At 61.8% G+C, this 27,485-nt stretch overlaps 1 protein-coding gene across 3 annotated transcripts in view; it reads right to left on the bottom strand.

Annotated features, from left to right (window-relative positions):
• TBC1D16 (TBC1 domain family member 16) overlaps positions 1-27,485 on the bottom strand; it is a 71,983-nt gene that overhangs the window by 39,463 nt on the left and 5,035 nt on the right. For 2 of the 3 annotated variants that reach the window (XM_044247285.1, XM_044247284.1), the window contains exons 1-2: positions 20,222-20,460; positions 17,022-17,595 (exon numbers count right to left, since the gene is read on the bottom strand). In XM_044247285.1, the coding sequence (XP_044103220.1) occupies positions 17,022-17,595; positions 20,222-20,399 (752 nt within the window). In that variant the 5' untranslated portion in view covers positions 20,400-20,460. Of the gene's footprint in view, positions 1-17,021; positions 17,596-20,221; positions 20,462-27,485 lie in introns of those variants that run through there. The other variant, XM_044247286.1, reaches the window with a different exon arrangement.

Here is a 27,485-nt window from a genome sequence, read left to right as displayed (position 1 = left end):
GGAACAAAGCCCCCCATGATATATTCTGTTTCTGCAGAAGGTTCTGGATGTGAACGGGGCCCGGGCATCTCTAAGGCGGGCAACAGAAGGACAGGACCAGGTCCCCCATGGGGATGTGGCCAGTATCGTCGCCCAAGGCAGAACCTGGCCTCCAGCCCGGACATCCTCCCAGGCCAGGACCCCAGCCCCAGCCGGCACCGGGAATTGTCCCAGAACATCAGTGTGGGTGCCCATGAGCAACAAACTCTTCTTTAAGGAGTTTATTTTTAAAAGAGAATAAAAAGGAGCCGGAATGTGCCCGGCGATCGAGGACCAGCACCGCGCCTCCCGCCCCGGTGAGCATCCCTGGGAAGCCCGCTTCCCTTCTAGCGCTGGGACCGCAGCCTCACCCCCGGGGGGCCCACTGAGGTCCCGGCTGCTGTGCGGATAGGAGAGACGCAGGGGAATATCTTAAACTTGGGAAAACTAGCCCGGCCATTCTGAAAGTGATTTAAAAAGACAAAACAAAACAAACAAGCAAAAACAAAGAAAAAACTAAAGAGGAGAGAACGAGAGGATGTTGAATATTTTTTTCAGCCTCAGAAATTCAAGCTTTCTCCCTGAAACGCCGCATTTGCGTGTATGTGCGTCTGTGCACGCACGTGTGCCCATGTATGTAACGTGTGCGCCGCAGGAGTATGCATACGCGTGCACACGTGTGCATGGACGTGTCGTGTGCTTGTGTGTGCCTATGCATGTCTGTGTGCCTCAGTGCATCTGAACACGCGCAATCTGAACACGCGCACGTGTGCTCTTTGTGCCTCGTACGTCTGCGGGCGCCTGCACGTGCGGTGTGCCGTGGTACGTGCTCGTGTACACATGCAGAGCTGTGGGCTTTAAGCCGGTATTTCCTGTTCCTGCCCAGGCCCATGCCGACCTTCACTAACAAAAGGACCAGAACTTGCCCTGGGGATCGCACCCCAGGCACAAGGATTAGGAAAGAGGGGAAGGTATCACACCCACGCAGAAATCGTCCCATTTATTTACTTTGAGGATTTTCCCCGAATCTGCTAGGGAGATGCTATCCTGGCCACCAGCCCTGGGCTCCCCAGCAAGCGGGCATTTGCCCCGTCTTGTATGGTCTTTCCAAAGTCCTCAAACAAAGCAGCACTGGCCGGAGAGGTCACACGAGCTGATGGGCCCGTCTCCCGGCTGCAGCCACGGCTGTGGCCAATTTGCCCAAACTGGACATAGTGTCCCTTTGTCCAATGCAGATGCGTTGAACCCAAACCCGCAGTCAGCTCCAGCAGGCATGTTCCCAAGGGGCGTGGTGGGCACGACTGGGAAGGGGACTCCTGGCCACAGAGCTGCCCAAAGGTCAGACAAGGCTCAGGGGCACCCTGCTCCACCAGCCGGGGCTTCTCCTGGTGAATCGAAATCCCATGCCACGAACCAATCCCAGCACAGAGGAAACAAAACCTGAATCATTAACTTCAGGGCGAAGGGTATTTTTCTGGAAGGTTCTATACATGGAATATTGGTCCTTTGATTGGCAATGAGCGGCAAAGCAAAACTCAGTGGCCCCCTGCTTGTTTTGTTGGTTAAAGCCTCAAAAAACCAAGGCCCAATTCTGCCCAGTACGGTGGAGCCTGTCCTAGCCAGTTCTGCTGAGAGCCCTGGGCTTGGCCGTGACTCCCCGGTCCCCGTCAGGCTGGCTGTTGCCGCCGCAGCCCAACCCCCGCTGCCCTCTCATGCCAGGCTCTTTCTGGGGACCCAGACCCCTCAGTCCTGCCAAGGAGAAGCCTTTCAATCAGGAAAGAAAAAAATATTTCCCCAAAGGATGTTTCTTAAATTGAAAAAAAAAAAAAAAAAAAGGCACGGAGGGGTCAGTGGGACGTGTCTCTACTGTCCATCATACAAAGTCGAACTTGGTGTTTTGAAAGGCCAAGGCGCACTGACCAGTCAATCTCACTCGCTGAAGGGATTCCAGGGGGCCCTGAGGGCACCCAGATGTGGGGGGCGACTTAAGACCCTGACCAGCCCCAAAGCCAGGAACAAATTTTGCCCATTATAGAACCGGAGAGGTGGCCTGAGCTGAGTCCCTGCCGGGGACAGGCCACCGCATATGGGTCATCACCCGGGAGGTGGTTAAAATGCCCAAAGCCTCCTTAACTGGTTCCCTACCGGTCTAGGGAGCAGGGGTGTGGGACCCCACCTGCTCTGTCCTCTCCAGAAATGTGGCCTTGGGGCGCCTGGGTGGCTCAGTGGGTTAAAGCCTCTGCCTTCGGCTCAGGTCATGATCCCAGGGTCCTGGGATCGAGCCCCACATCGGGCTCTCTGCTCTGCAGGGAGCCTGCTTCCTCCTCTCTCTCTGTTTCTCTCTGCCTGCCTCTCTGCCTACTTGTGATCTCTGTCAAATAAATAAATAAAATCTTAAAAAAAAAAAAAAAAGAAAAGAAATGTGGCCTTGAGCAAGCCACCTTTCTTTTCCGAGCCTGGGTGACAGAGAGCCCCCCAGTGAAGCGTGGTGTTGGTTGAGCTCAAGGGTGAAAAGACACGGGCTTTTGTGCGCGCCATAAAGTCCTAATAAGGGCTTGTGTCTTTGCCCTCCCCAAACGCTCCGAGGCTAAGGGCCTTTGCTGAGTTCAGAACTGTTCAAAGGCCCCGTGGTCCCCTGTGAGCGAGTCTGAGCAGGCTCCGTCCACAGGACGGCCCTGCACGGCAGAGACGAGAGGTGCTGAGTCACCACGGGGTCGGGCTCCCAGCCAGGCCGGCCCATGAGCCAGGCGTGGGCCCTGGGGACAGCCTGAGGTCCTCCCTAGGGCCCCCTGAGAGGTCAGGGACGCTGGCCTTTTCAGGGCAAGTTATGATAGAACTTGAACACCTGCCAGACCCAGAGGTTGCACCACGCGGCAGCCGTTTCTGGACCCTCCTACGGTCCTGGGGAGGGTGGTGGTCATGTTAGGGAGCCGGCCCCAGGCCTGCGGATACCTCCCTTCTGCCACGGGGCCCCGTGCCTATGCCCAGAAGGGCCTGCTCAGTTCCCCAGGGTCCAGGAGACCGGGGGAGAATCTATCTTTCAAAGTTCTGGAAAACAGGAAGGCGGTATTGATCCCCTAAACCAATCCTGACGAGGCTCTGGCTTCCTCCTGGCTTTCCTGCCCGGTGGAGGGAGTCTTCCGGAAGAACCAGCTTCCTGGGCCCGGCTCTGGTTTTACTCTGAGCCGCTTTGATGAGGACCGAACAAGCCGTGTTGAGAGCTGGCGGCTATCTCCCAGGGTGGGCCCTGCCAGCCAGAGGAGTCCTGGGGTTGAGGGAGCCGGGGCTACCATCAGCCCTCTGGCTAGGGCACCCCAATGGCCGTGCCAGGCTCTCCTTCCAGACCGAGCCACACCAGAGCCCACGGCCAGCAGCCTGCGACCTCCCTGAGCCTGAAGTCCAAGGCGACAACCCACGCAAGCTTACAGGATCTCATCGCAAACCCTGGTTCCCAAAAGGCTGGAGAGACGGGCACCCGCGTGGCTTCTCGCCGTCCCAGTGGCCCTGCTGACCTCGACGTCTTCCTTCTCTGTCCCTTCTTCTATTGCGGCCAAAAACAACATAAAATTTACCATTTTAGTCATTTTTAAGTGCACCAGTCAGTAGCATTAAGCACCTTCTCCCTGGTGTGCACCCATCACCACCAGCACGTTGTGGTCTCAAACTGAAACTCTGTCCCCATCCAATACTAACTTCCCCTTCCCCTTCCCGTCCCCAGCCCCTGGCAACCTTGGCTTCAACCCTCTGTCTCTACAAAGGATGACTCCAGGGGGTCAGTGGAAACCTCTTGTGAGCGGCTGACCTCGCTGAGCGCGCTGTCCTTTGGGTCCGTCCACAGGGCAGGTGGCCGGATGTCCTTCCTTCCTATGGCTGACCAGCATCCCACCGGGTGGATGGACCACACTGAGTTCATCCACCATCCACGGAGGGACCTCGGGTGGTTCCCACCTTCCGGCGACCGTGAGGAACGCTGCTGCCAACATGGGTGTGCACGTACCCGTTCGAGCCCCTCCTTTCAATTTTTTGGGGGCGCCTCAGTCCTGGGTCCAACAGCAGCCGGTGCCTCTGCTCTGGGGCCAAGGCCAAGCCCGTCTAGAGCCTGTCTGGTCTCTGGGGAGGCCGTGCTTGGCGTGATGTGGGCTGGGGAGAGGTCACGTCGGCGACTCTGCCAACAGCACTCAGAGAGGAGCCAAGGTCAGTGAGGAGAAGGCAGCGGCTGCAGACAGAGAGGCCACGGGGAAGGGCAGAACGGGGTCCCAGGGTGGAGGGCGCCCGGCCTGGGTCTGAGCTTGCGTCCGCACCCCAGTTCCCTCCCCAACAGCACGCAGCCCCCTGTGTAACTGGCCGAGCTCGCCTGGGCGAGGCCGAGCCCACCGAGGAGGGGCTCAGCAAACCGGCAGAGGGGGACAGAGGGGGACGTAACAAGGAGGGGCTGCAACAAAGGGGAGGGGGTCCCCCGTGAGGAGGTCCCAGGGCCATCAGCAGAGGACGGGGCGGGGCGGGGCGTGGGGGAGGGGCCGGCCAGGCGGAGGGCGGCGCCGCGGGCAGGGGACACCCGGCTGATCTGGAGGAAGCCTGCCATCTGCTGGGCACACGAAGCGCCACCTCCGGGGAAATGGAGTTTCGGGGGCGGCGTCGCCAGTCCGGTCCTTCCTGGCGTGGGGGGGTCACGCGGCCCTGAGGTCCCCCACAGACCGGGACCGGGCACCCAGGCGGCCTGCTCTGCAGACAACCGGGCCAGTGGCCCTGGGCGCCCACAGCCTCGCCTGTCCCCCGCCAACCGGGGCTGCCCGGGAAGCGCGCTCCTCACATGCCTGCCCGGGCCCCCCAAGGCGGGCTCTCTGCGGGCCCCCCGGAGCCGGGGGCACACAACGCGCCCTTTCACTCCGGGTGTTTCTGGCGGAGCTGGCGGCCTCCCTGGGGTGCTGGGCTGGCCCCTGGCCCTGCCTGTCACGGCTAGCGGCTTGGAAGCTCAGGGAACTGTCACTTGCAACTACCGTCAGGGAAACTTCTCAGACGTGACACCCACCTTTGTCCTGCTGCTCCCACCCGTGGGGGACAGGCTGGGAGCCTCTGTCTGTCCACACGCTCCCAAAAGGGGGGTCATGACCCCAATCAAACGGTGGCCCCCGGATCACCAGGACGGGGAGTGTGGGGGGCGTGCAGGGAGCCCGCTGTCACTCGACACCCTTCCTGGCAGCCCGGCAGCCCGCCAGGCTCAGAGAGAGACCGTAGCCACCAAAAATAATCCTTCCAGTGTTTAAATATTTACAGAAGCAAGACAGACCCTGGTGCGTCTGCCGTCTACAGAGCCTGCACTAGCCACCAGCCCCGGGGCTCCTGGGAGAGGCCACACTGCCCACCTGCCCCCTCTGCTGGGGCCGGGGTCTGTCTTACCCACCTCCCTCATGTGTACAGGTCTCCTGCCAGAAGACAGCCACCCTCCCCTCCCCCTTCCAGAACATTCCCCCTTCCAGCTTCTTACTCCCACATTCCCCGACCCCAGCAAGCACCTCCTTTCTAAGCCTCTTCTGGCTCCAAAGACCCTCAGAGACCCTCAGGACAGGCCCCTCTTCCCGAAAGGTCCGCACCTTCTTGGAGGCCACCGAGCAAAATGGAAGAGCAGAGGTTGTGCCTCTAACTCTGAGCCAGTCCGAGCCCCACCCCCGGGACCTAAGGCTGAGATGCGGGGGGAGCTCCTGGCTACCGTGGACCCCAGGAGCACGGAGGGGCCACAGCCCATGCCAGCCTTGTGGTCGCACTGGTCACTGTGCCCACCGTGTGGAGGAGAAAGGGGGGCAGTGAGGGCAGGGACTTGCCAGGGCATGTGGCCGGACAGCGCCGGGACGGGACCTCGGGCTCGGGTCCAGGACCACTACATTCGGGGACCGATCTGTGTCACTGCCTGCGCGAAGGAAGGCCAGGGACTTGTCCTGGGCCACCTGCTCGCCTCAGAGTCCAGGCCTCCACCCTCCAAGGCCAGATCATCAGGAAAACCATACCTTTGGGTTCCCCGAAGCGGGAAGCAAGTTCTGGACAGAGGTGGGGGCTCTACCAGGAGCCCTTTGTCCCCCTGCGCATCACAGGCGTTTGAGGAACATTGGCTGAAGCGAACAGAAAACCCAAGCAAAAATGTCCTTCTTGATCGCTCTGCTGGGAACGAATGCTGACGCGAACCGCACGGGCACGAGGACGTTTCGGTCAAAAGAGAAAAGTCGGGGGCACCTGGGAGGCTGTCGGTGAAGCACCCGACTCCTGATTTCAGATCGGGTCACGGTCTCGGGGTGGCGAGACCGAGCCCCATGTCAGGCTCCGTGGTCCGCGGGGAGCTGCCTGCGACTCTCTTCCTCTCCCTCTGCCCCTCCCCCCCCGCGCGCGCGCTCTCAAATAAGCAAATAAACCTTACCCCCCCCAAAAAAGACAAAGGTCATTTGCCACTACTCCTCTCTTTTAGGGAGAATTTCATCGGTATTGGGTTACATTGCAACAGCCGACGTGGGTCCCCAGAGACAGAGCGTGAGCTCCCCGTCTCACCGGGGAGGCGCTGCCGCGTCGCTGCTCTGTGAGCTCCTGCTTCCGTCTCTCGGTCCCCTTGGAGCTCCTGCCCAGGGCTGCTGAGGCAACACCCAGGGAGCCCTGGGGACCCTGGCTTCCTGCTCCCGAAGGCGGCTTCATGCCGTCAGAGAGAAGAGCTCCCCGGCAAGCATCCCTCCAGGCCCCGCGCAACAAATCATCCACAGTTGCATCGAGGACCCCCAGAGGGGCTGTCATGGTTTGCGAGCAGAGCAGGAGGGACAACGTGCCTCCTACAGCGGGAGCCCCGTGTCCCCGGGGAGTGCCCCCTCTCCAGGAGGCTCAACGTCCTCCTTCTCGGTTCTGGAGGGACTGGCGCACGTCCTTCCTCCCCGTCCTGACAGCTTTCCCAGAAAGAGGCCAGCTTTCTGAAGAGCGGACGGTCCTTTGCAGGGCAGACAGCAACAATATGATTTCCAGGGGACCCGCTGGGTACGGTCACTTCCCTGGGTGACACCCTTCGCTGGGGACCTCCGAAATCCCTGCTCAGAGCCAGGGAGGGGTCAGATCCGCAGGACTTCCCTAGCACGGACAACAGAACACCGCCCAGCCCTCCTCCTAGAAGCTGCCCAGCCATCATGGACAAAGAGAGAGGGACGTCCAGGGGAAAGGGCTGCCCAGAAAAATCTAAACCAAACAGCCGGACGCAGACTGAGCCGGCCAACGCGGTGGCCCCGAGCACGTGAAGGATGGTGAGTTGACCCTGAGATGAGCTCTACGGGTGAAGTGCACGCGGGATTCCTAAGACTCGGTCCCCAGAGACATTACCAGTAATGGGATGTTGATCACACGTTGCCATGGTAACATTTGGGGTACGCTGGATAACCGTTAAAATTACTCTTACGTGTCTCTTTTTCACTTTTAAAAAGGGCGGCTGTTAGACCCACACAAATACGCCCCAACGACGACCGGCACGGATACAAAAGCGATTCGATGGCGGGACGGTCTTCTGGGCGGTGCCAGGCTGACTTGAGGGAGCCGTGGGGCGTCTCGGATGGGCTGATGGTGACACAGAAGGACGTCACCGCACAGAGCTCTGCGGCACCCAGCTGCCGACGGGCTTCCTGGCTTGGAAGGCGTGCTGTGGTCTCGGGCAGGGTGATGCCACTGGGGGAGGCTGGCTGAAGGGTGCATGGGACCTCCCTGTGCACGGGGTTTTTTTGTTTTTTTGTTTTTTTGCATTTCAAAATCTAGTGTTCAAAAACGAGACTATTAGAAAATTTTAAACCACGTACGGGGGCTCAACGTTACACGTCTGCTGCTCAGGGCTGGCCGAGACCAGAATCACCCGTTACGGCCTCCGCTGTCTGTCCCTGTACCGCCCAAGAGCTGAGAACTTGTTTTTGAAAGCAGATTTAATTTGTCAGGGCAGTTTTAGGTGTACAGAAACACTGAGCAGAAGGTTCCTAGATATCCCCCAGCCGACACACACACGCGCGCGCGCACGCGATGTCTCTGTCATTAACACCTTGCATTCGCACGGTACGCTGGTCGTAATCCATGCACCAGCAACGATTCCCCACCGCCAATACCCAAAGCCCACAGCTCCCACGGGCTGCTCCTGTCTCGTACACCCTGGGTTGGGCAGGGGTACGAAGCCGCTCATCTCTCATTACGATCACCCAGGGTAGCCTCCGCTACTCTCTAGCAATGACCAGAAACCCCTCCTCTGGACGGACCGCCGTGCATTTGTCCATTCACCTCCCGAAGGACATCATGTTTGCCCCCAAGTGTTGGCGGCCACGGCAGAGGCGGCCACCCGCGTCCGCGCACAGGTTCTTGCACAAAGAACGGGTCTGAACGTTTTTCGGTGTTGGAAGAAATCAAAAGGAAGGCGGTATTTCAGGACACATGAACGCTCCATGAATTTCAGATTTCAGGTCCATAAATAAAGTTTTCTTGGAACCGGGCCACGCCCAGCCGGGTACATACTGCCGGCGGCTGCTTCCTCCCCCAGGCCAGCCTCTCAGCCAGGAACTCACGCGCTCTGACCCCCCAGCAAGGGACACGGGCTATCGGCGCCTCTGTTCTCGCTCAAACGGGGCAGGGACGGCACCTGCCCTGGGCCTTGTTTCCACGACGAAAGGCACGAGCTCACCCTAATCTCGTGCTGGGCTGAACAGTGTCGCCTAACTTTGGGTCCACCTGCGACCTTGCAACATGACCTTCTTTGGAGACGGGGTCTTGACAGAGGCTGTCGGCCACGGGCCTCAAGAGGAGGAGGCCCTGGGTTCAGAGTCGCCCCAACACACGCAACCCGAGTCCTCACACAGAGAGGTGTCCGGAGCCGTGGCGGAGAAGGCCACGTGAGCACACAGTCGGGGATGGAGGGACGCAGCCGTTAGAAATGCCTGGAGCCCCCAGAATGGACAGAGGCAGAAAGGATCCTCCCCAGAGCCCTGGAGGGGGCTCGGCCTGCAGACACCCTGATCTCAGGCCTCCAGACTCGAGACGGAGAGTCTCCGTTTCTGCTGTTCTCAGCTGCCCGGGGTGTGGTCCTTCCTCGAAGCAGCCCCAGGACACCGCTACAAAGCACTTCCCGTTGGGCTGGCACGGGGTCAGGTGCCCAGCAGGCGTCCCTGTCCTGCGCACCGTGCTGGCAACGATGACGGGTGACCCACCGAAGGCCGAGTCTCCCCCACGTGCTCTCCGCTACCGCCTTACTCTCTCCCCACAATGGCCCCATTTCACAGATGAGGAAACCAAGGCACGGGGAGATGAAACACACTGCCGAGGTCACACCCTAGGGGTCATGGTGGGGCTCAGGTTCACACCTGGGTCTGACCACAGAGCTGGCCGGGCTCCCAGTCCCATGGGACCCAGGGGACCGAGCCTGACCAAGCCTGCCTGTCCCTTCCCTGCCCTGATGGCTCCCTGATTTGGACATCGGAGAACGGGGCACTGTCGAGGCCCAGCCTAGGCTCCCGGGCAGCCTCTCTAAGCTCCCGGAGACAGCGGCAGCACCACCCCATAAGGGGCTCCTACGGCGAGGGCAGACCGTGAAGGGCACGTCCTTGGTCCTGGACCCCCGCCAGGCTTCCTAGCCTGCCCGCCCGGAAGACGCGGGCCGGTCCACGGGGCCCCCGCCTGCCGGCTGCCCTTCCCGAAGCCGCTTCCCTCAGACCCGGGTGTCGGCCACCGCAGACGGAGCAGCTGGTGACTGCCACCTTGACTGGAGGGGGGTGGCGCGCGGAGGGGAGGGGGGAGCCGGCACGGAGCCTGCCGAGTGCTACAGAAACATAAGACAAGATTAGTCTTAACGAAGCCCAGAACAGATTGCAGGGTGTCGGGAGATGGGATGTTTTAAAGAAATACATCTCAGCTCCCAGTTACAGAAGCACAAACAAACCCAAACAACAGATCTTTGGAAACTGCCAGCTTCGCGGCTGCCAGGCTGCTGCTGAGGGCCCAGGAGGGGCGAGGTGGGCATTCCTGCCGCACCCACAGGGGCGGCGGGGCGCCGGGCAGGCCCACGGTGGGGCGCAGAGGGAGCTCCCCGAAACCTCGAGGGAGGGACGCACCCCTCCACCTCCCCACCACCCCACCCGCCGCCAGCTCCCAGCTGCCCCCCTCCTGTCTGTCCAGACACGCAGCTGGTCGGGCAGACGGGCACCCTGTCTCCGGGGTGGTGGTGGCCGCCCCCACGCCCTCCCCGCCCCCGTCTGGTCCTGCTGCTACTGGAGCCGCCTCCTGGGACGTCCCCCAGTGCAAACACACTGTCGCCTCGCCTGGAGGCTCCCCCGTCCCCCCGACGCCCTGGGCTGCTCGGGGGTCATGTCCCTCTCGCCCCCTCCCCTGCAGGGGCCCCCAGCCGGCCGGAGGCGGCTGTGCAGAAAAAGAACGGCCAGGCCGTCTGTGGTCTCATGCCACCTGCCACCCTCAGCAGGCTTCGGGGGACCCTGGGCGACACCCCCAGCTCCCTGTGGCGGCTCCCTGACATGACACCTCCAGGCATTCAGACCAGGGTCACCGAGCCCGCCAGTTCCAGACCCTTCTGAGAGGCTGGGGTTCCCGCCTCCGGTGTGTCCCCTGTGTGCACGGGCCAGTTACACCGACAAGGAAGACAGATATCAATAATTCAGCCTCTACAGCTGATCGCTCGGTGTCATGCAGCCTTTTCCTCCTAAAGGCAAAAAGCACTTAAGATACCATTTATTTCCGCCTCGCGTCCCGCGGTGCGGCCGCCTGGAGCCGGGCAAGGACGCCCCTTGTCGCCAGCTTCTGCCTGCGGCGTCAGGGCCCCCCACCCTCCGGCTCCCGTGGAAATCTGCCAAGGGAGGGGCACCTGGCCACTGGTTCTGTGACCCCTTTCCCTTCAACAGAGAATCGGAGGGCCCTCCCCACGGGGACCATCTCATGGGGACCAGCGCTGCCCAACACGGAAGCTTCTGGCCTCGTGGGGCTATCAAAATTTAAACTCGTCGAGGACCGACAAAATTAACTCCAGCTGGTCGGTCACCAGAGGCTCACTTCCAGCACTCCACAGCCACGTGGCCAGGAACACCCGCCTGGACAGCGTCTGCCGCCACAGAAAGTTTGGAAGCACACGGCGCTGCTCGCACGGACCCGAAGACTCAGGGACGGCAAGAGCGCAGGCCGGGGATTTCACGGGGGGGGCAGGAACAGGGTGCCCAGGGGGCGGAAGCCTGCAGAGTGCAACACCGTGGGGGAAGAGGGTCGTCCCCGGCCCACGGGCTGCCTGGGGCTTCAGGAGCATAGGGGAGAACATTCTAGACACAGGCGGCAAGGCTGGGGAACGGCGGAACAGCGGGCGGGCTGGGGACGGCTGGCGGCGGGCATGCGGAAGGGCAGGAGCAAAGACTGGGGGCCGGGGGGGGTGTCCGAGCAGGGCTCCGAGGGCAGGGGGCGTCCGAGCAGGGCCCCCAGGGCAGGGGGGGTGTCTGAGCGGGGCCCCGAGGGCAGGGGGCGTCCAAGCGGGACCCCGAGGGCAGGGGGGCATCCGAGCGGGGCCCCGAGGGCAGGGGGCATCTGAGCGGGACCCCGAGGGGAGGGGGGCGTCCGACAGGACCCCACCTGGTGTTCACCAGCCTGTGTCTCCCCAGCGCCTGTGCCCTGCTCGCCTAGACCCACATCTGAGCAGGCTGGTTCCCGGCACCCAGGAAGCCACCACGAGAGGCCCCCAGCCCGTTCCGTAACCCCACACGCCGCCCTTCACCTGGGACGGCCACCTTGAGAGCAGGCACCAGGAAGGGCAAGAGGACCCCAGGAGACAGGAAACAGCAGCCTCTCCCGGGGCAGGGGCGCAGCTCTGGGAACCGGCCGGCAGGTCGCCCGCGTCAGTTGCCGGCAGGACCTCAGTCACTGGCCAGCGCGACAGCCTTTTCACGGACAAGCGTGCGGTCCCGGCTGGGGGAACCAGTCCGACTCGGGCACTTCAGCCGGCTTTCTGGTTTTAAAACTCGGTTTTTACCATAAAATGAATACAACCACAGAATAACGTTTTTTGAAAATTGAGAAAAGGAAAACATTAACCACAACGTGGTAACATCTCGGCACATTGTTCTCGAACCGGTGCTGACCGACGCGGCGGCCACACACGCCGTTTACATTTAGATCCCGCAACACGACAGAGCGTGGAAGTCCCGTGCCGGCAGCCACACCGGCCACGTTTCCAGAGATCCCAGCTGCGCGGGAGGCCAGCGGCCACTCCGTCGCAGGCACAGAGCTGGAGTCTGTCCCGCGAGGTGCGAGGTTCTCCTGCGCCCCCCGACCCCTGCCCGGGACGGCCTCACCCACGCTCAGGGCCTTTCCACAGACTTTAACCAAAACGTGCGTGGGATTTGCCCTGCTTTGCTGCTGAGACACCACGAACGTCCACGTTGACGGCTCAGCCTTCCTGAACACCGCGCGGCCTTCCTCCGGGAGGCACTGGGGTCCGAACGCTCGGGAGTCACAGACGCCTGAGGAAATCGGGTGCTGCCCCCTCCTCAGTGACCCCCGTGAGCACACACACAAAGCGGCCCAAGAGGCGGGGGACCCACGGACCCCTGATAAGACTCCCTTGTCTCACAGGGTGAACTTCTCGCCTGTCGGACAGTAAGTCCCTCCCCTCCGCTCCGCTGTAAAAAGCTCCACGATGAACATCTTCTGGCCGATGTGTTTTACCTCGGTGACTCCGACTCTTTCCCAGCACTCAGAAGACTTCCAGCTTCGGAGACGGCGGCCGCGTTCCGTGCTACGTACGCATCTCTGATGCCCTTCCCGGGGCGGGGGCGCTCGGCAGGCCCCCAGGGGCCCGCACGGGGGTCCTGCTATGTTACACCCTCACCTACCGGCGCTTCAGACGGGGCTGGGCACCTCCCAGGACAGACAGACAATGGGCCAGTTGCTGACCTTGCCCAATGGTCGCCCTCGCCGGCACGCCCATCCCACACCCTTGTTCCTGCTGCGGAGGGAGTCACAGAACCCCACCCTGCTCTGGGACTCGGACCTCAGCCGGGCAGCCGCTCTCCGTGGCCGCCCGCTCCCCAGTGGGCCTTGAGCGCTCACTCGGTCGAGGGTTTCAGGCCATCACTGCGCTGGGAGTGGGGTGGGGGGTGGGGTGGGGGTGGGGGGTGGGGTGGGGGTGGGGTGTGGCAGGTGTCTTGGCCATCTGGGAACCGGGTCCTGCCCGGCTGTGCCCCACAGGTAGCACACGAACGCACACTGCCCTCACATCACGAAATGCTGGAGGGGCTCTCAGGTCAAGGGTGGGGTGGGGGGTCCTCGCGGCCCCTCCTAGCCTGCCTCTCCGCCTCCACATGTAGTTCTCCGGTTCTGCCACTAGAGGGATCCCGTGAGCCTGCACCCCCTCCTGGGGACCCAGGGCCCAGTTACAGTGGGACCCTTGGCTCCAGGAGCCGCTATGGGCACATGCTAGTCCTCAAAGCCAAGTCCAGCTGCAGGGTGGCTGCTCTAGCCAATGCCGGCATTCTGGACCTCTGCCAGACGCCCTCTCGGTCCGGGGCTCATGGACCACGCCTCTCTTCCTGGGGTCCCCTCAAGAGCTGCGGGTCTCAACCAGGCAGCCACGCTGCAAGCCCCTGGGCCCCGCTCCCAGCAGCTGGACGTGTGGCTGCCACCCGGGAAGGAGGCGTTTCCAAGGCTACCCGGGGCGTCCTCACCTGCAGCCGGGCGCAGAGTACCTGGTCTACAGTGTCCCGCACGCGGACCCTTCGGTGCGGGATTTCCAGCCCCATCACCGTGTGGGCACTGCGCGGCGGCGGAGGGAGCGGAGGAGCCGTCCCCTTGCTTCCACGGCCTCTGGTGTGGTGGCTCGGAGAGGAAAGGGGCAAGTGAATGTGCCCAGCGCCCAGACCTGGCCCTCGCTTGTCACAATGGCCCGGGAAAATGCAGATTCCAAGGCCCACCCCAGCCCCTTCCAGAATCCACACCTGCTTTTTAAGGCCTCCAGCGACCTGTCACGTGCAGCTGGGTCGGGAACCAGGGTGCCTCCCTGGAACACCCATCAGGTCCCATCTGGGACGCAGGCCGTGTCCACGTCGGCCCTGCCCCCACCTCAGCTGAGCACAGGCTCCCGGCCAGGAGGCCACGAGAGCTCCCATCCGTCTCCATCCCGTCGCAGCACGAAGCCTCAGCCTAACCGGACTGCTCGGGCCTGAAGAGCATGTGTCGTGATCTGCGGGGTCTCTCTGGTAGACGCGGCCCGTCCCGACCACACCACAGCCTGCTGCGCACGCCCAGAGATCGGCCCACTGTCTGTGAAGCAGCTCCAAGCAAACAGATGACCCCAAAGGGAAGGGGCCCGGGGTTCTGGAAAGCAAACATTTGGCTCCGGGAGCCTTACCACCGAGAGGCCTCCTAACGTGGCCTCAGAACCCCAGCTCCGGAGAGACCCCCCGCTTTCCCTCGGGGGCCTGACGTGGTACAGAGCGGGGCTCTCGCATCCAGCCACCACTGGAGTCCCCTGGAGTGGCAGCCAGCCACGAAGAGGAGGCCCACGTCAGGGACATCGTCAAGGGACATCAGGGCCACCGTGCTCGGTCCAAGCAGCCACACACGAACGGCCGCCTATGCCGTGATTCCACTTACAGGAAACGTCCAGAACGCGCAAACCCGCAGAGACAGACGGTAGGGGGGTGGCTGCCGGGTCTGGGGGAGGGCGGAGGGGGAGTAGCGGCTCAGCGGGTGTGGGGCTTCTTTTGGGGTGAGGAAAAAGTTCGGGAGCCCGACAGCAGTCACTGCTGCCCAACACGGAGTGCTAAAGGCCATGGAACGGGACAGTTTTAATTGGCTACAGTGGCAAGTTTTGTGTTATGTGTATTTTACCACAATTAGGAAAACAAAATTTCCCTACCCTGGGCCGCCCCGTGTGTGGGAGGGTTCTCAGCCTCAGCACTGAGACGCGCACAGGACCGCGCTGTACGGGGGGCTGTCCCGGGCACTGTGGGGTGCTCGGCAGCACCCTGGCCTCCAGCCACCAGAAGCCAATCACGTCCCCATCCTCCGTTGTGATCAAAATGTGTCCCAAGACTGCCATGTGTCCCTTAGGGCAGACTCGGCCCCAGGTGAGAATCTCCAGTCTAGACGCATCTGGAATTGCCTGGCCATGAGGAGAGTAAGACGGGTCCCCTGGGAGGTGCCCGTAGGCAGCCGGCGTGGAGACCCAGCAAGGCGGGGGGCGGGGGCAAGCAGCCAGCAGTGAACTCACTAGGTAGCCCCATAAAACAGGGGACTATCCTCCTCTTGCGAACGGGGAGACGGAGGTTCTAAGAAGACACAGTGCTTTCCCGGGCTCACGCCGGCCGGGTCTCCCAAACTCCCAATCCAAGCTCCTTACGCGACGGGGGTCCCTACAGGGCCCATTACATCAGGCCCTGATTCCGGTTCTGCCACTACGACCTCTGCCATGAGACCAAAGGCCAGGCCCAGCGCACCTGAGTCACAGTCAAGATGGGACTCAGGACCTGTCCCCGCCACCTGGGCCTGCGACCAGCACCGGCAGGTCTCCCTGCGCTGGCCGGTGGCACCACCAGGGGGAGCTCCGGCCAAGCCCTGCGGCGGGAGGCCAGGCTGTTGTGGTTCCCAGGCCGGCTCTGGTGGGGACCCCCACACAGCCAGTGCACAGGGTGCGCGGCGCTCCCCTCCACAGGCCCTCCCCGGTACGTGAGACAGCGGCTACCAGGCCACTCCCAGGCTCCAGTGGACCGCATCGTATTGAGGGGATAAAACCAGGAAAAAACCCAAGAAGCTCAGACTCCTACTCCTTTGCTCCCCCCTTCCGTCCGTCCTGTGTGACCTCGTGTGCTCTGGGTCTGGGGCAGACCCAGCTGGGCTCAAACGCAGCTCCTCTAGCGTGCCGGCTTTGCGACCTCCAGCAAGTTACGTAACCTCTCCGAGCCTCGCTTTCCCTTTCTGTGTGTGTGTGTGTGTGTGTGTGTGTGTGTGTGTGTGTGTAGGGGATAATGGCAGGACCCGCCCCGCGGGGTCTCAGGTGGCTGTGACCTGCCCGAGGCACACAAGCCCGATGCCCACCCCAGTGCTTGAGGCCTCCGCCCTCGCCCGTGCCCAGCTCACAGTCGAGTTTGGTGATCATGTGCCGGCTGAACACAGCAGGGCTTAGGAGCGTGACCACCGTCCACCCAGAAACTGAATGAGAGCAAGGACCCTCCCCGGACCATGAGAAGGGGCTGCCGAGGTCAGGGGTGGCCCGGCCTGTGCGGGCCCCGGCTGCTCCGGGATAGCACAAACCCGCTGTTCCCAAGCCATGGGCACGCCCACCCCGGCAATGCCCTGCGGCCCCCTCATGAAGCTACGTGGTGGCCGCTACCAGCTGTGACAACCCTCTCCGGTCAGGTGCGCCCAGGACAGGGTGTGGCCTGAGCCAGCATCGGGTGCCCCTGGGCTCTCAGGCTACAGAGGGAGTGACAAGAACATCACCCCCATGACTGTGCTCCAGCCTCTTAGAGCTCAAGGGTCTGGGCAGAAGGGTTAAGGTTCCCCCGGGATGTGGGGGCTGGGCCACATGCCTGGTTTGGCTGCAACCCCAAAGGCCTTGGGCTACCAGCCAGGAGTCTCCGAGCCTGCCTGGGGTCTGTGGGATGGCCACAAGCCACTGTCCCCCCACTGATGAAAAATGGGGCACCAGAATTCCCAGGGCCTGGGCCCATGGGGTTTAGCCTAGGTTACAGGGCAGGTCCACCCTGTGGGCACGGCTTATCCTAGGTGAGGCCGCCGAGGGGAAGGGGATGGGCGAGAAGGTGGAATCCCCCCCTCCGCGGGTCCTTCACCGTCTCCTCGAGCAGCATCAGTGGTGGGACACGGGGGCCGAGGCCCTGGCGTCGGGAAAGCCGGACCCCAGCAGGGCGAGACGCAGGCCGCCCACAGCCCTCAGGGAGCAAAGCCCCGACTCACGCCATCGCCCCCCACGAGGCGCAGGGCAGGCCCTGCGGGTCGGACTCAGGACTCACCCGCTCTCGCTGTCCAGGAACACGGAGCTGCCGCTGTCCACCAGGGCGGCGCTGATGGGCGAGAGGCAGAACGGCGAGGAGAAGGCGTCGGAGTCGGAGTCGAAGGAGCTGTCCCTGCTCACGCCCTCCGCGGACAGCTCCAGGGAGCCCTCCTCCTCGCTGGCCTCCGGCCGCGGCTCCCGCCCCTCCTCCGCCCCGTCCTGCGAACTGACGGAGTCGCGGTGGGCCGGCGGGGGGGTCACCCCCAAGCCCCGGGCCAGCTTCTCCCCGTCCTCGGAAGGGGGGGAGGGGCTGACAAGCACGGCGTCCGGGTTGCCCTGCGCCACCACCAGGGCGTCCTCATCTCTGGGGGTCAGGGCAGGCCTGGGCTCCGTAGGGGAGGGCTGGTGGGGGGTCCCCAGGCTCTGGGCGCGCCGGGCCCGTGGGCGGGGCGCCTTGCGCACGGGCGAGCTCTCGGGGGTGATGTAGCGCAGCGCCTCCTCGTCCTGCCTCTGGATGCGAGAGTTGGGGACCCACGCGAGGATGACGGTGCTGCCCAGCAGCTCGTCCTTCTCCACGTACAGGCACAGGTATCCTGCCAGGGTCGGAGGACAGGTGCGTTAGGGACCGCGGCGCCTGTCTGGCTCCCGGTCAAGGCCCCGCCCTGGGCCGCCAGGACACGACCCAGCCAATAGCCCGGCCCTGAGCGCAGAGTGGCCCGGGACGCGGTCGGCTCAGTGAGTGAAAACGGGGGGCACGTAGCCGATTCAGGGACCGGGCTCCCAGGCAGTGGCCTGTCGTCACTTCCCCATGCCCGGGGAGCCCTCCTCCCGCTCAGAGCCCCACCCCGGCCACGGTCTGGTGGCCCCGGAGCTTCCCTCCCCACAGCCAGCCTCCAGGTCTGGGCGAGCCCAGGGGCCCGGGAGCCCCGTTTCGCCACGCCTGGGAGCGACGGAAGCTGCGGACTTTATTTCTGTCTCATACAAAATAAATCCAAAGAAGGGTGTTTGGGCATTTTCCAGTCAGCCGGGGTCTCAGTGTGTCTTCTTTAATGCAGCTTTCTGGAAGGAGGGGCGTCCCCGATGCCGGGCACCAGACCGTGGACAGGGCCGGAGAAGAGCGGTGCCCCTCAGAGGCGGCTGCCAGCGGGCGGGCTCTCTGGGCCCCCGAATGCTCAGTCTGGGGACAAGCGGCATTTCCTGACACTTCAGGATGTCCTGACTCCTGGGTTGATCAAGCCAGGTGCCCAGGCCTCCCGGTCTCTGCTCTAGAAAGCCCCCAGGGCCGAACCGGGCCATCAGTCACATCCCCCGGAGCTCTGAGAACCTGCTCCAGTCTCCTGAGCCTCACTCCCGTTTCCAGAAGAGGTGGGGAAACTCCAGGATAACGGTAAGGAGCAGAGGAGGCCACGTGTTTCCATACCCTCAGATCCTGTGGCTCGGGGACGGGGAAGGGAGCCCCAGGACTCTGCCCTCACCCCGGGGCCTCCATCATGGCGGCATCCGCGCGACATTCTCCCAGGGCTGTGCTGTTCTTTCTGACTGAGGTCAGAAGAGCTGACTCTCAGATCCGGCCCTAGAACCTCTGTCCCCTCCTCGAACCCTCAGAGTTGGCCCCGTGGTCAGGAGTCCACGGCCACACGCCACCAGAGCGCACTGCAGGACGCTGGAATTCCCTGTCTACACTGCCCGGAGCCGGCTCCCAGGGCCTGCTCCTGAGCTGTCTGTGGGGGCTGTGGGCAGGCTGGGGTGTCCACACGTGGGTGCCCGCGGTCCCTTCTAGTGCAGGACAGAGCTGGGCTGGAGGCGGACTCTCCTGCTTCAGGACCTGTGGGGGCTGAAGACTCGGAACCTGCACCCGACCGTCGGGGGCTACAAAGACAGACTCACCGAGGTAGGACCAGTTCATTAACGTAATTTAAACGTTTTGTCTTTTAATTAACTCATTCAGTATTTTGCGGACGCATAATTTGCATACAGCAAAGTGCTCAGGCCTGACCGTCATTTATAAGTTTTCGATGTCTGACGTCTGGTGTGGGGCTTCTGTCTGTGCTGGGTGGGCGAGTCCACAGGCCGCAGCCGGCCCCCCGCAGGTGCACTGGGGGTCCCGAGGGCCCTCCAGCAGCCCGGGGAGGCCTCGGGAAGAACAAAGATCGCCCAGAGCCTGCCCTTGTCCCACCTCCTTCCCAGGCTAGCGCTGGGAACGGCCCAGCCTCTCTGAGCACCAGCCTCCTCGTCCAAAACAGAGGCCTGTCCCGGCTCCCGGCACTCTCAGGAGGTTAACGTACAGATAAGGCAAACCAAGTACTTGTCACAGCCGTCGGCAGAAACGACAAACGACACAGCACTTGGGTATCACTGACCCATCATTTTGTCCTTCCCGTGGGAGGCAAGCGGGGCTGAGGGAGGTCAGTGCCCCGTTGCTAGGACCGGATCTAACAGCCTCAGACCCGCCCCGGCCCGAGGACAGCCACAGTCCAGTACCCGACCTGGAAGGGAAGCGGCTGCTTTGCTCCGTGCTGTGAGCCGCAGCCCCGCGGAGCACCGGGCGGCCCCACCGCAGCAGGGCTCGGGAAACAGCCTGAGCCCCGGGAAAGAGGCAGTTTCTTTGTCTGCAACTTGGCACAAGATCGCAAAGCTGCTGCCACCGCAGGAACAGTGTCCAGCCCAGGCTCACGCAGGCCCCGGTGCTGGTGTGCCCCGAGCATGGCCCTAGGGGAATGAATCTGTGGCCCCCACATCTCCCGGCGGCAGATTCCAGCTGATGCTTTCTGCCCTGATTTCGGAACCAGGGGGTTAGAGGACAGGCGGAGACAGGACTGATGCTTTCCGGGGCCTGCCCTACAGTCTACCGGTTCTCATCACGGCCTTCCGGCTGTGGGAAGGGGAGCAACCACCAGGCCTCGCTCGAGGGGTGTGGTCGTGCCACCGTGGAGGGGGCCCGTGGGTACCGGTCCGTGCCCACAGAGGAGGGCTGCCTGCGTCCCTGCCTGCAGGCTCCCTGCTCCCAGCAGCTGGGCGTGACCTAATGTCCTCTTCTGAGGCTGATTCCCCGTAAACCGTCCCGCTCCACGTGTACAAGTTAAAGGTCACCGGCCCCTTCGAAGATGGGGGAATTAGGACGAATGGGGAAGTGGCCCAAAGCTTTCCGAAGCTGGGGCTTGGGCACTTTAGAGAGAAACCCAGCCCCTCCGCCCAGGCCCTCCCATCTCTCGGGCTCACCTGGGTGGTGCCCTCCCAGCCCCTGCAGTCCCTCGGGCGGGTGCACGCACACGTTGTTCTTGGAGTAGATGATCTCCCCATCCAGGACGGAGAGGGGCCCGCCACCGCCGCCCGGGGTGAGGGTCAGGAGGTCCGAGGCTTTGGAGGAGGCCCGGCGAAGGAGACGGCCCAGAGACATTGCCGGGGGAGTGTTTCCATCCTCCGCACGCGTCGGCCCAGGCGGGGCTCGTCCAGACGTGGCTGGGGGAGAAAGACAGAGGAGGCGCGTCAGGCCGGGTGTCTTCGGCGCTGTGTCCTGCCTCACGCCGGCAAGCGCAAGTCGGATGGGAGTTTGCTGACCTCCGGGACGGTCCTGCTAGCACGAGGCCATGTGGCACCATGGACATTTGGGGCCGGGTCGTTCTCAGTGCTGAAGGCGACCCCGGTCTCTACCCACGGATGCCACCAGCAGCGCGCTTCCCGCGATGACTCCAGGCAGGGCTCACGTCCCCCTGGGGCCCAACCACCTGTCACGGGCGCTCTGCTCCCCCACGGTGATGCCAGGAAACGCTCAGACTTGTCTCTGCTCCGTTTTGCCCTGCGTCTGCGTCTGTGTCGGCGAGCCCTCCCGTCCTGAACCTCAGCCCCTCCGCCGGGCTTCCCAGGGAGCGACTTCCTTCCTCCCTCCGCCCTTCCCGGCCTCCTCCACCCCCAGCCTGGCCTGATGTCCTGACACGTGACGGGCCATCTCCGCTGGGAAGGGTGTCACAAGGACCCGAGTTTGCCTACAACCCGGCAACGAGAGGGGCGTCCGGCCGGCTCAGAGGATGGGGTGACTCTTGATCTCGGGGCCACGAGTTTGAGCCCCACGTGGGGTGTTGAGATCACGTAAATAAAGTAAAAAAAAGTACAAAATAAATAAATAAAAATTAAAACAGTAACCGAGAAACCGGAGGACCGACCCAGTATGCATACAGAACTCCTTGAGATTCCCCGACAGAGGAGCAGGGCGATTCGCGGGAGAGTGAGCGGGAGAGCTCATCAAGGAGGGGTCCTCTGGCTGGACGGAAGCCCAACACCCGGCGGACGGCCCGAAGCAATTTTTATTCCAGCCGAAAGCCCAGAAGTCGCGCGCAGTGTGGACCGGCCAGACGCTTCACATCAGTCGAGCCCCAGAACGCAGCCACCCAGTGGAGCCGTGGACGGAGCCACGGGAGTGAGCTCGTGTGCACAGACCCTGCCGCCCTCCCTGCCAGAGGCGCTGCGTGTGCGAGACGCAGCCTGCGCGGGGCAGGTGCAGGCCAGCCTCACGGGGCAGGGCCGGGGCGGGGACACCGGATCACCTTCCTCTCGTTGAAAGAAAAGAAACGAGGTGAGAGCCAGTAAGACAGCATCGTCGAGGACGGACGGACTAAACGGGGTCCGTCCGCACGGGGGGTCTTATTCGGCCTTAAGGAAGGACACTCGGCCACCGGCCACACGGGTGGACCTCAAGGACACTGTGCCCGGTGACGTCAGCCACGCACAGAAAGACACAGAGTGTAGGATTCCACGTCCATGAGGCCACTGGAGTCGTGGGTCAGATTCACAGAGAAAGAACGTAGGATGGGGGGCCGGGCGCCAGGGGCTGGGGGAGGGGCGGGATGGGGAGTTAGTGTTTTGGGGGCCAAATTTTCAGTTTGGGACGACAACAATGTTCTGGACACGGATGGCGGTGACGGCCCCACAGCGGCGTGAAGGGACTTAATGTCACTCAGTAAGCGGCTGTGCAGTTTTATGTCCTGTCTGTCTCACTGGAGGACAATAACTCTTTGAACCTCCTGCATTTCTGACGCTTCTCCCCCAACCCAGAGCTGGTTTGCAGGGTTCCCTACCTGAGGCTCTTTCTGCTGGAGGGTTTGCACAGGCTCCTGGGGCAGGGGGGCCGGGCTCAGGGTGCCCTTCACTGTCCGAGGCCAGGGGGGCTCCATGCCGGATCCTCAGCCCCCGGCCCTCTGGGGGCCCCTCCCATGCCCTCAACTCTGTTCTCAGATCTCCCCAGAAAGTCACTAACTCTCCCAAGCACAAGATTCTTCTAATGGCTTCCTGCCACCCGAAAGTCGCCCCTCCCTCGTCCGCATCTTTACCTAGAAAGATCCATCACGCCCTTCTCCCGAATGACCGGGGTTCCCAATATCGACATCGCCTTGAAAATCACGGTTCTGGGACCCTCACTGCCTCAGCCACAAGCCGAGAACATCACTCCACTCCTGGTCGTATCCAGGGCCCGAATCCACCCCTCGAAGGCTTCCCCCAGGCCAACACTCTCAACCCCCCTGGCCAGGGGGCGGCCAGCTGACCTCAAGGACCATTCAGTAATCATCGGGCCCCGCGGCTGCCGGTCCCACCGTGTGACAGCGGCCACAGACGGGAACCAGAAGGGGTGTCTGTGACCCAGTGAGACTTGACTCACGGACTCTCTCACCTGAATCTCCCAATCTCTATGTCTCACAGAAAATTCTCCTTTTAGTTTTTTCCCAATCATTTAAAAATATAAAACCCAACCTTAGCTCCAAGACTAGAAAACAAGCAGAAGGCTTGATTTGGCCCATGGGCTGCAGACAGCTGACCCCTGGCTCAGGCCACCTTCTGGATACTCGGCCCCTCTCTCTACCGCAACTGCCTCCAGGCCAGCCTCTCCGGGAAGCCTTCCCGGCCTCTCCAGGTCAAGGGGGTGCCCACCCCTTAAGCCCACTGGTCTGCTGTCTGAAGTTGGAGGCAAGCCCCAGCACCTGTCAACCTCCATATAAAATTCTTTAAAAAAAAAAAATCATACACCCTACATATTGCGTCGTCTGTGCAACTAACTGTTATTCTAGTGACGACGCTGCTGTCCAGAATATGTTTAGCCTTCAAGAATCGTTCCAGAACAAGGTCCCTTCGCGAGCCGTACAAGAAAATGAGTCCCTTCTTTCTAGACCAGCGCTGCCCGGTTTGCTAACGTCCCCCAGCCACGTTTTAAAAAGTGAACAGAAATCTACATTAATCTAACTTTGGTGACACACATTCATTTCAGTCCTTATTCCCCAAACAGGATCGTTTCGGCCCATAATCCATGCGGAAACGAGCGACGCGACGTCCCCCCGGCCTCTGGAGTCTGGGGTCTGTTTCGCGTTAAGGGCAGCTCAGCCGGGACCCACACTGCGGCCGAGGCCTCGGCTCCCTCGGGGGCTCCCCCCGTGTCCCTTCGTTAACTCCGACGAGACTGCAAACAGCTGTCGGCGGAGTCTGGAACCCAAACCGCCCTTCCGTGAAGATGTCTGCCACCGCGGAGGACAATCCGAAGAACGTGCTGGAAGGTTTGAAGGGCGTCCCAAAACACAAGCGCTCACAATCCCCTTTCCCCGCACACCCGACGCAGCCCGCACGCTCTCCGGTCCCGAGACTCTGGCCCACGCGACCTCCTACAAGCAAGTCCTGCAAACGAGAAAACGGGTTCCGAGCATTCGGGTCACTTGGGGAGCAGAGAAACTTGGGGCCTAAGACCTTCGTCCCCTGTGCTCAGAGTTCAGCTCCCACCCCACCACCACCACCTGGGTGGGCAGGGGACAGTCCCCCCAGCTCCGGCCCCAGAGTGTCCTGCGGCAGGCCGCACCCTGGGGGATGTCTGTCAAACGCCCCCACAAATAGTCACCGTCTTCAGACACTTCCCACGCGCTCTCCAAATGCCTTTGCTCCTCCGTGAGCCGCCTTCATTGACATGAAACCCGGTTCCCAGTCTCTGCTACCACACTGCTCGCCGAGAGAGCCCTTGACCTATTTTTGAATGCTTTTTTTTTTTTTGTAAATTAGGCAGCAAGCTCAGAGAAGCACAAAGAAGAACACAAGTGCCTTAAATCACAGGATCCGAAACCGTTTGCGTGTCTGCTCCTATCTTCTGTGTCATCTTATAAAAAAGCAAAGATGCCCCACGGGGGTGACCGGAGTCTTGCTTTCTGTCGCAGCGTAAGTGCATTCTCCCACGTGTTAATGAGTCTAAGCGTGTGTCTTCCCCCAACGCCCAAATTACACGATGAAGCTCCAAGCCCCCGCCCAGCACCTCAGAATGCGGCTGTATTCAGAGACGGGTCTTTACAGAGGTGATCAGGTTGGAATTAGGCCATTAGAGAGGCCGGATCCAGTGTGGCTGGTGTCCTTTGAAAAGAGGAAATTTGGAGATGGACAAGGTGTCCAGAACAGGGCACAGGTCCAGGAAGAGGCCATGGCGTGACACAGAGCAGTGGTGAGGTGGAACGGGGAGGGAGGGAGGGAGGCCTGCCCCCTGTAGAGCTGGCTGGTCAGGCAGGAAGGGAAGGGGAAGGGGACAGGGCCCGGCAGGCAGCACCCAGGGAAGCTGGGTGGGAGACGCAGAATAAAAAATTCCCGGGGTGGACAGGGACCCGCGGCACAAAGATGTGAACGGCCCCAATGCCACGAAACTGCACGTTTCAAAATGGCCCAAGTGGGCACCACTCTGTATCCTTGACCGAGATGAAAAATACCATAATAGTGGAACCCGGAGAGGGGTGTCCAGATGCTCTCTGCACTGTTTTTGGTAAACCTAAAACACTCTAAAAAATAAAATTTAATTTTAAGAGGGTGGAGACCAGAGTGCACATCCCCGGAGAATGCCGGCCGAGAGGACTCAGGCGGATGGAGGCAGGGGGCGGGCTGGGAGCGGAGGGAGGCAGGGGATGGGCTGGGAGCCAGAGGCAGGACGAGGGGCAGCAGCGTGGCAAAGGGACCTCGGGTGTCCAGGCTGACGGACAGCAGTAGCAATGCCAGGGCCTGGCCAGAGCTGCACGCCCTGAAGGGGATCTCTCTCCTGTCCTCGAGTCCGCAAGATGCTTGACCCTGAGTGCTTCACTCAAAACCTGCAAAGCAGTTTATGCTTGTGACCTTTGGGACCTGGTGACCCGCGGGGATGGGAGGAGCACAGAGAACGACCCCTCCTGGTAGACCAGAAAGCTGTGCTCCAGAATTTCTTCCCGGGGACAAGATTCTGAGCAAGGAGAACACCAGGTGCCCTTGTGGGTCTGGGGTCTCTGGGCAGGTGACTTACTCACCTTCTACCTCGGACAGAGCTGGGGGCAGACACACAACCAGCACACCCTTTAAGTGCCATTAGCGGAGATCAGCTCATGCTTGGAAGAAAGGGACCTGAGAAGAGCCTGCGGCCAGAAGCAGCTACCCGGCTCCCCCCGCAAGGACTCGGCATTCGCTGAAATCAAAACAGCAGCCGAGAGGCTCAGAGCGCATTGTACCGACATCCCGGGCCGTCCCCATCCCCGAGAGAGGAGGGTGAAGAGGGAGGCGGATCCCGGTAGACCCCTGACGAAGATAAAAACCGAATTCTCCTCTGATCCGTTCCCCTAACGTTTCTACATTAAAACGGTCACGCCTGTGTCGGGCTTGTGGATTTTAGGTGATAAGCTCCTGAGTCCAAGACCCCTTCCTGACGGATGTGCCCACCAGAATGCCACCTGCAGTAGAGGTCCACGTGCTTGGTTTTTGCTGACGGAAAGGACAGCGATGCCAGCACGGGGAGCCGGAGATGGAGGAAGCCAAGATCCAGAATGAGCATCATTCCGGGTGCAAAAAAAAAAAAAAAAAAAGAAAAGAAAAAAGAAAAAGAAAGAAAGAAAGTAGTGATTTTAAAAGGTATAAAGTAAGAACGGCGGGGGGCTGGTCTCCAGCCATCTGTGGACCCACGATGGTAAGCCGAGCTCTGTACTGCTCTGAGCCATGGTGACCACGAGGTCGGGCCAGATTTTTGCCAATAGGCTATTGTGTCGTTCGAAAGAACAGAACTTGGCCTCCCCTCAAAACACACACACATGTCCGTGACACCGAGCTCCCTCGACAGAAGGCCCTCCCCGCTCCTGGTGGCTCTCCCAATACCTTCCAGAACTGCGGGTTCTCAGCCGCCGGCAGCCTGCAGGGGAAGGGAAACCGGGGACCCAGGACAGGGGTTGGGGGTGGCTGAGAGTGGGCAGCCGGGAAGCGGCAGGTGTTTGGACCTGGCCCTGCTGCTGGCTCGGGGCCAGGGGCAGGGGGTGGTCGGTCCCCCTCGACCGCGCTCGCCCCCGGACGCCCCGGGAGCACCTGCCACCAGCCCCGGCCCAGGGGCAGCAGAGGCCGTGGAGCTCAGTGTGGCGGTGCTGGTGCAGGGCCCTCCTCCAATATTTTCAGGGTGAAGCAGAGACCTCCATTACCCAAAATTTGTTCCCCAGGAATTGGTGATTTATACCTGGGGAGAAGGGTCCTGGCCAGAGACAGAGCCTAAGTCACTGAGAAGCCAGAAAGGAGCAAAACACAGTAAGAAGTGACGTCCTTTAGAAAAGACCTAAGTCGCCCGTCTGCTTCCTTCGGAAGGCACCGCCGTCCCCCGCGCTGGTTTTCCGTGGCTGCTGTAAGTTTCCCATCACCACACATTCCGCAGCTGAAAACCCAAACAAATAAGCTCACAGGTCTGAAGGCCACGCGTCCCACCCGGGCTCACCCGGCTCAAACCAAGGTGTGGGAAGGGCTGCGCCGCCTCCGGGGAGAATCCGCGTCCCTACCTTTACCAGTCTCTGGACTCCTCCCACAGCCCTGGGCTCGTGGCCCTCCCTCCACCTCCAAAGTTACCGGTGCCCATTCTGGTTCCCCCCACCCCCACCCCAGCACAGGGCTCTGGTGCTGTCTTTCCCCTCCTTCTGCATCTAAGGACCCTGGGACGGCACTGGTCCCACTGGATGATCCAGGACAATCTCTCCATCTCTAGGATGCCTGATGAGCGAGCAACCTTAATGCCACGGACCCTAACTGAGTCCCAGGTTCCCAGGATTTGGACACAGACGTCTCTGGGAACCGTTCTACCACTGACACGGCACAGCACGTCACGGCAAAGACGCAGGAAAGCACGGACTTCCAACTCACCCCCCGACTGTCAAATGCCTATGCAGGGCGACCACCTTTTAGACAATATGAGGGGGACCCCAGGCCTAGAGCCAGAAGAGAGGAGGACACGGGCTCCCAGCAGGACAGATGGGAGGAAAGGGCGCACTCACGCCAGGGCCTGCCCTTGGCGTCCTCCTCCACCCAGAGCCCTGGTTTCCTGTCCTGGCATTAAGGGGCCCCATCATTTGCCAACCAGAAAAGCAAACAGGAGCAAAGGTGCAAAGTTCTCTCCCGGAACCTCCCTAGGAAGACCAGACAGATGGGGCAGCTGGCGGCCACTCTAAGAGCAGGAGCTTGACTTCTCCCGTTCGCTGCTCTGTGCCGT

The sequence above is a fragment of the Neovison vison genome, chromosome 5 (genome assembly GCF_020171115.1).
Source record: "Neovison vison isolate M4711 chromosome 5, ASM_NN_V1, whole genome shotgun sequence".
Classification (NCBI taxonomy): Eukaryota; Metazoa; Chordata; class Mammalia; order Carnivora; family Mustelidae; genus Neogale; species Neogale vison.
Note: the sequence above shows the minus strand (reverse complement) of the source record. Positions and strands in the feature narration are given on the sequence as shown.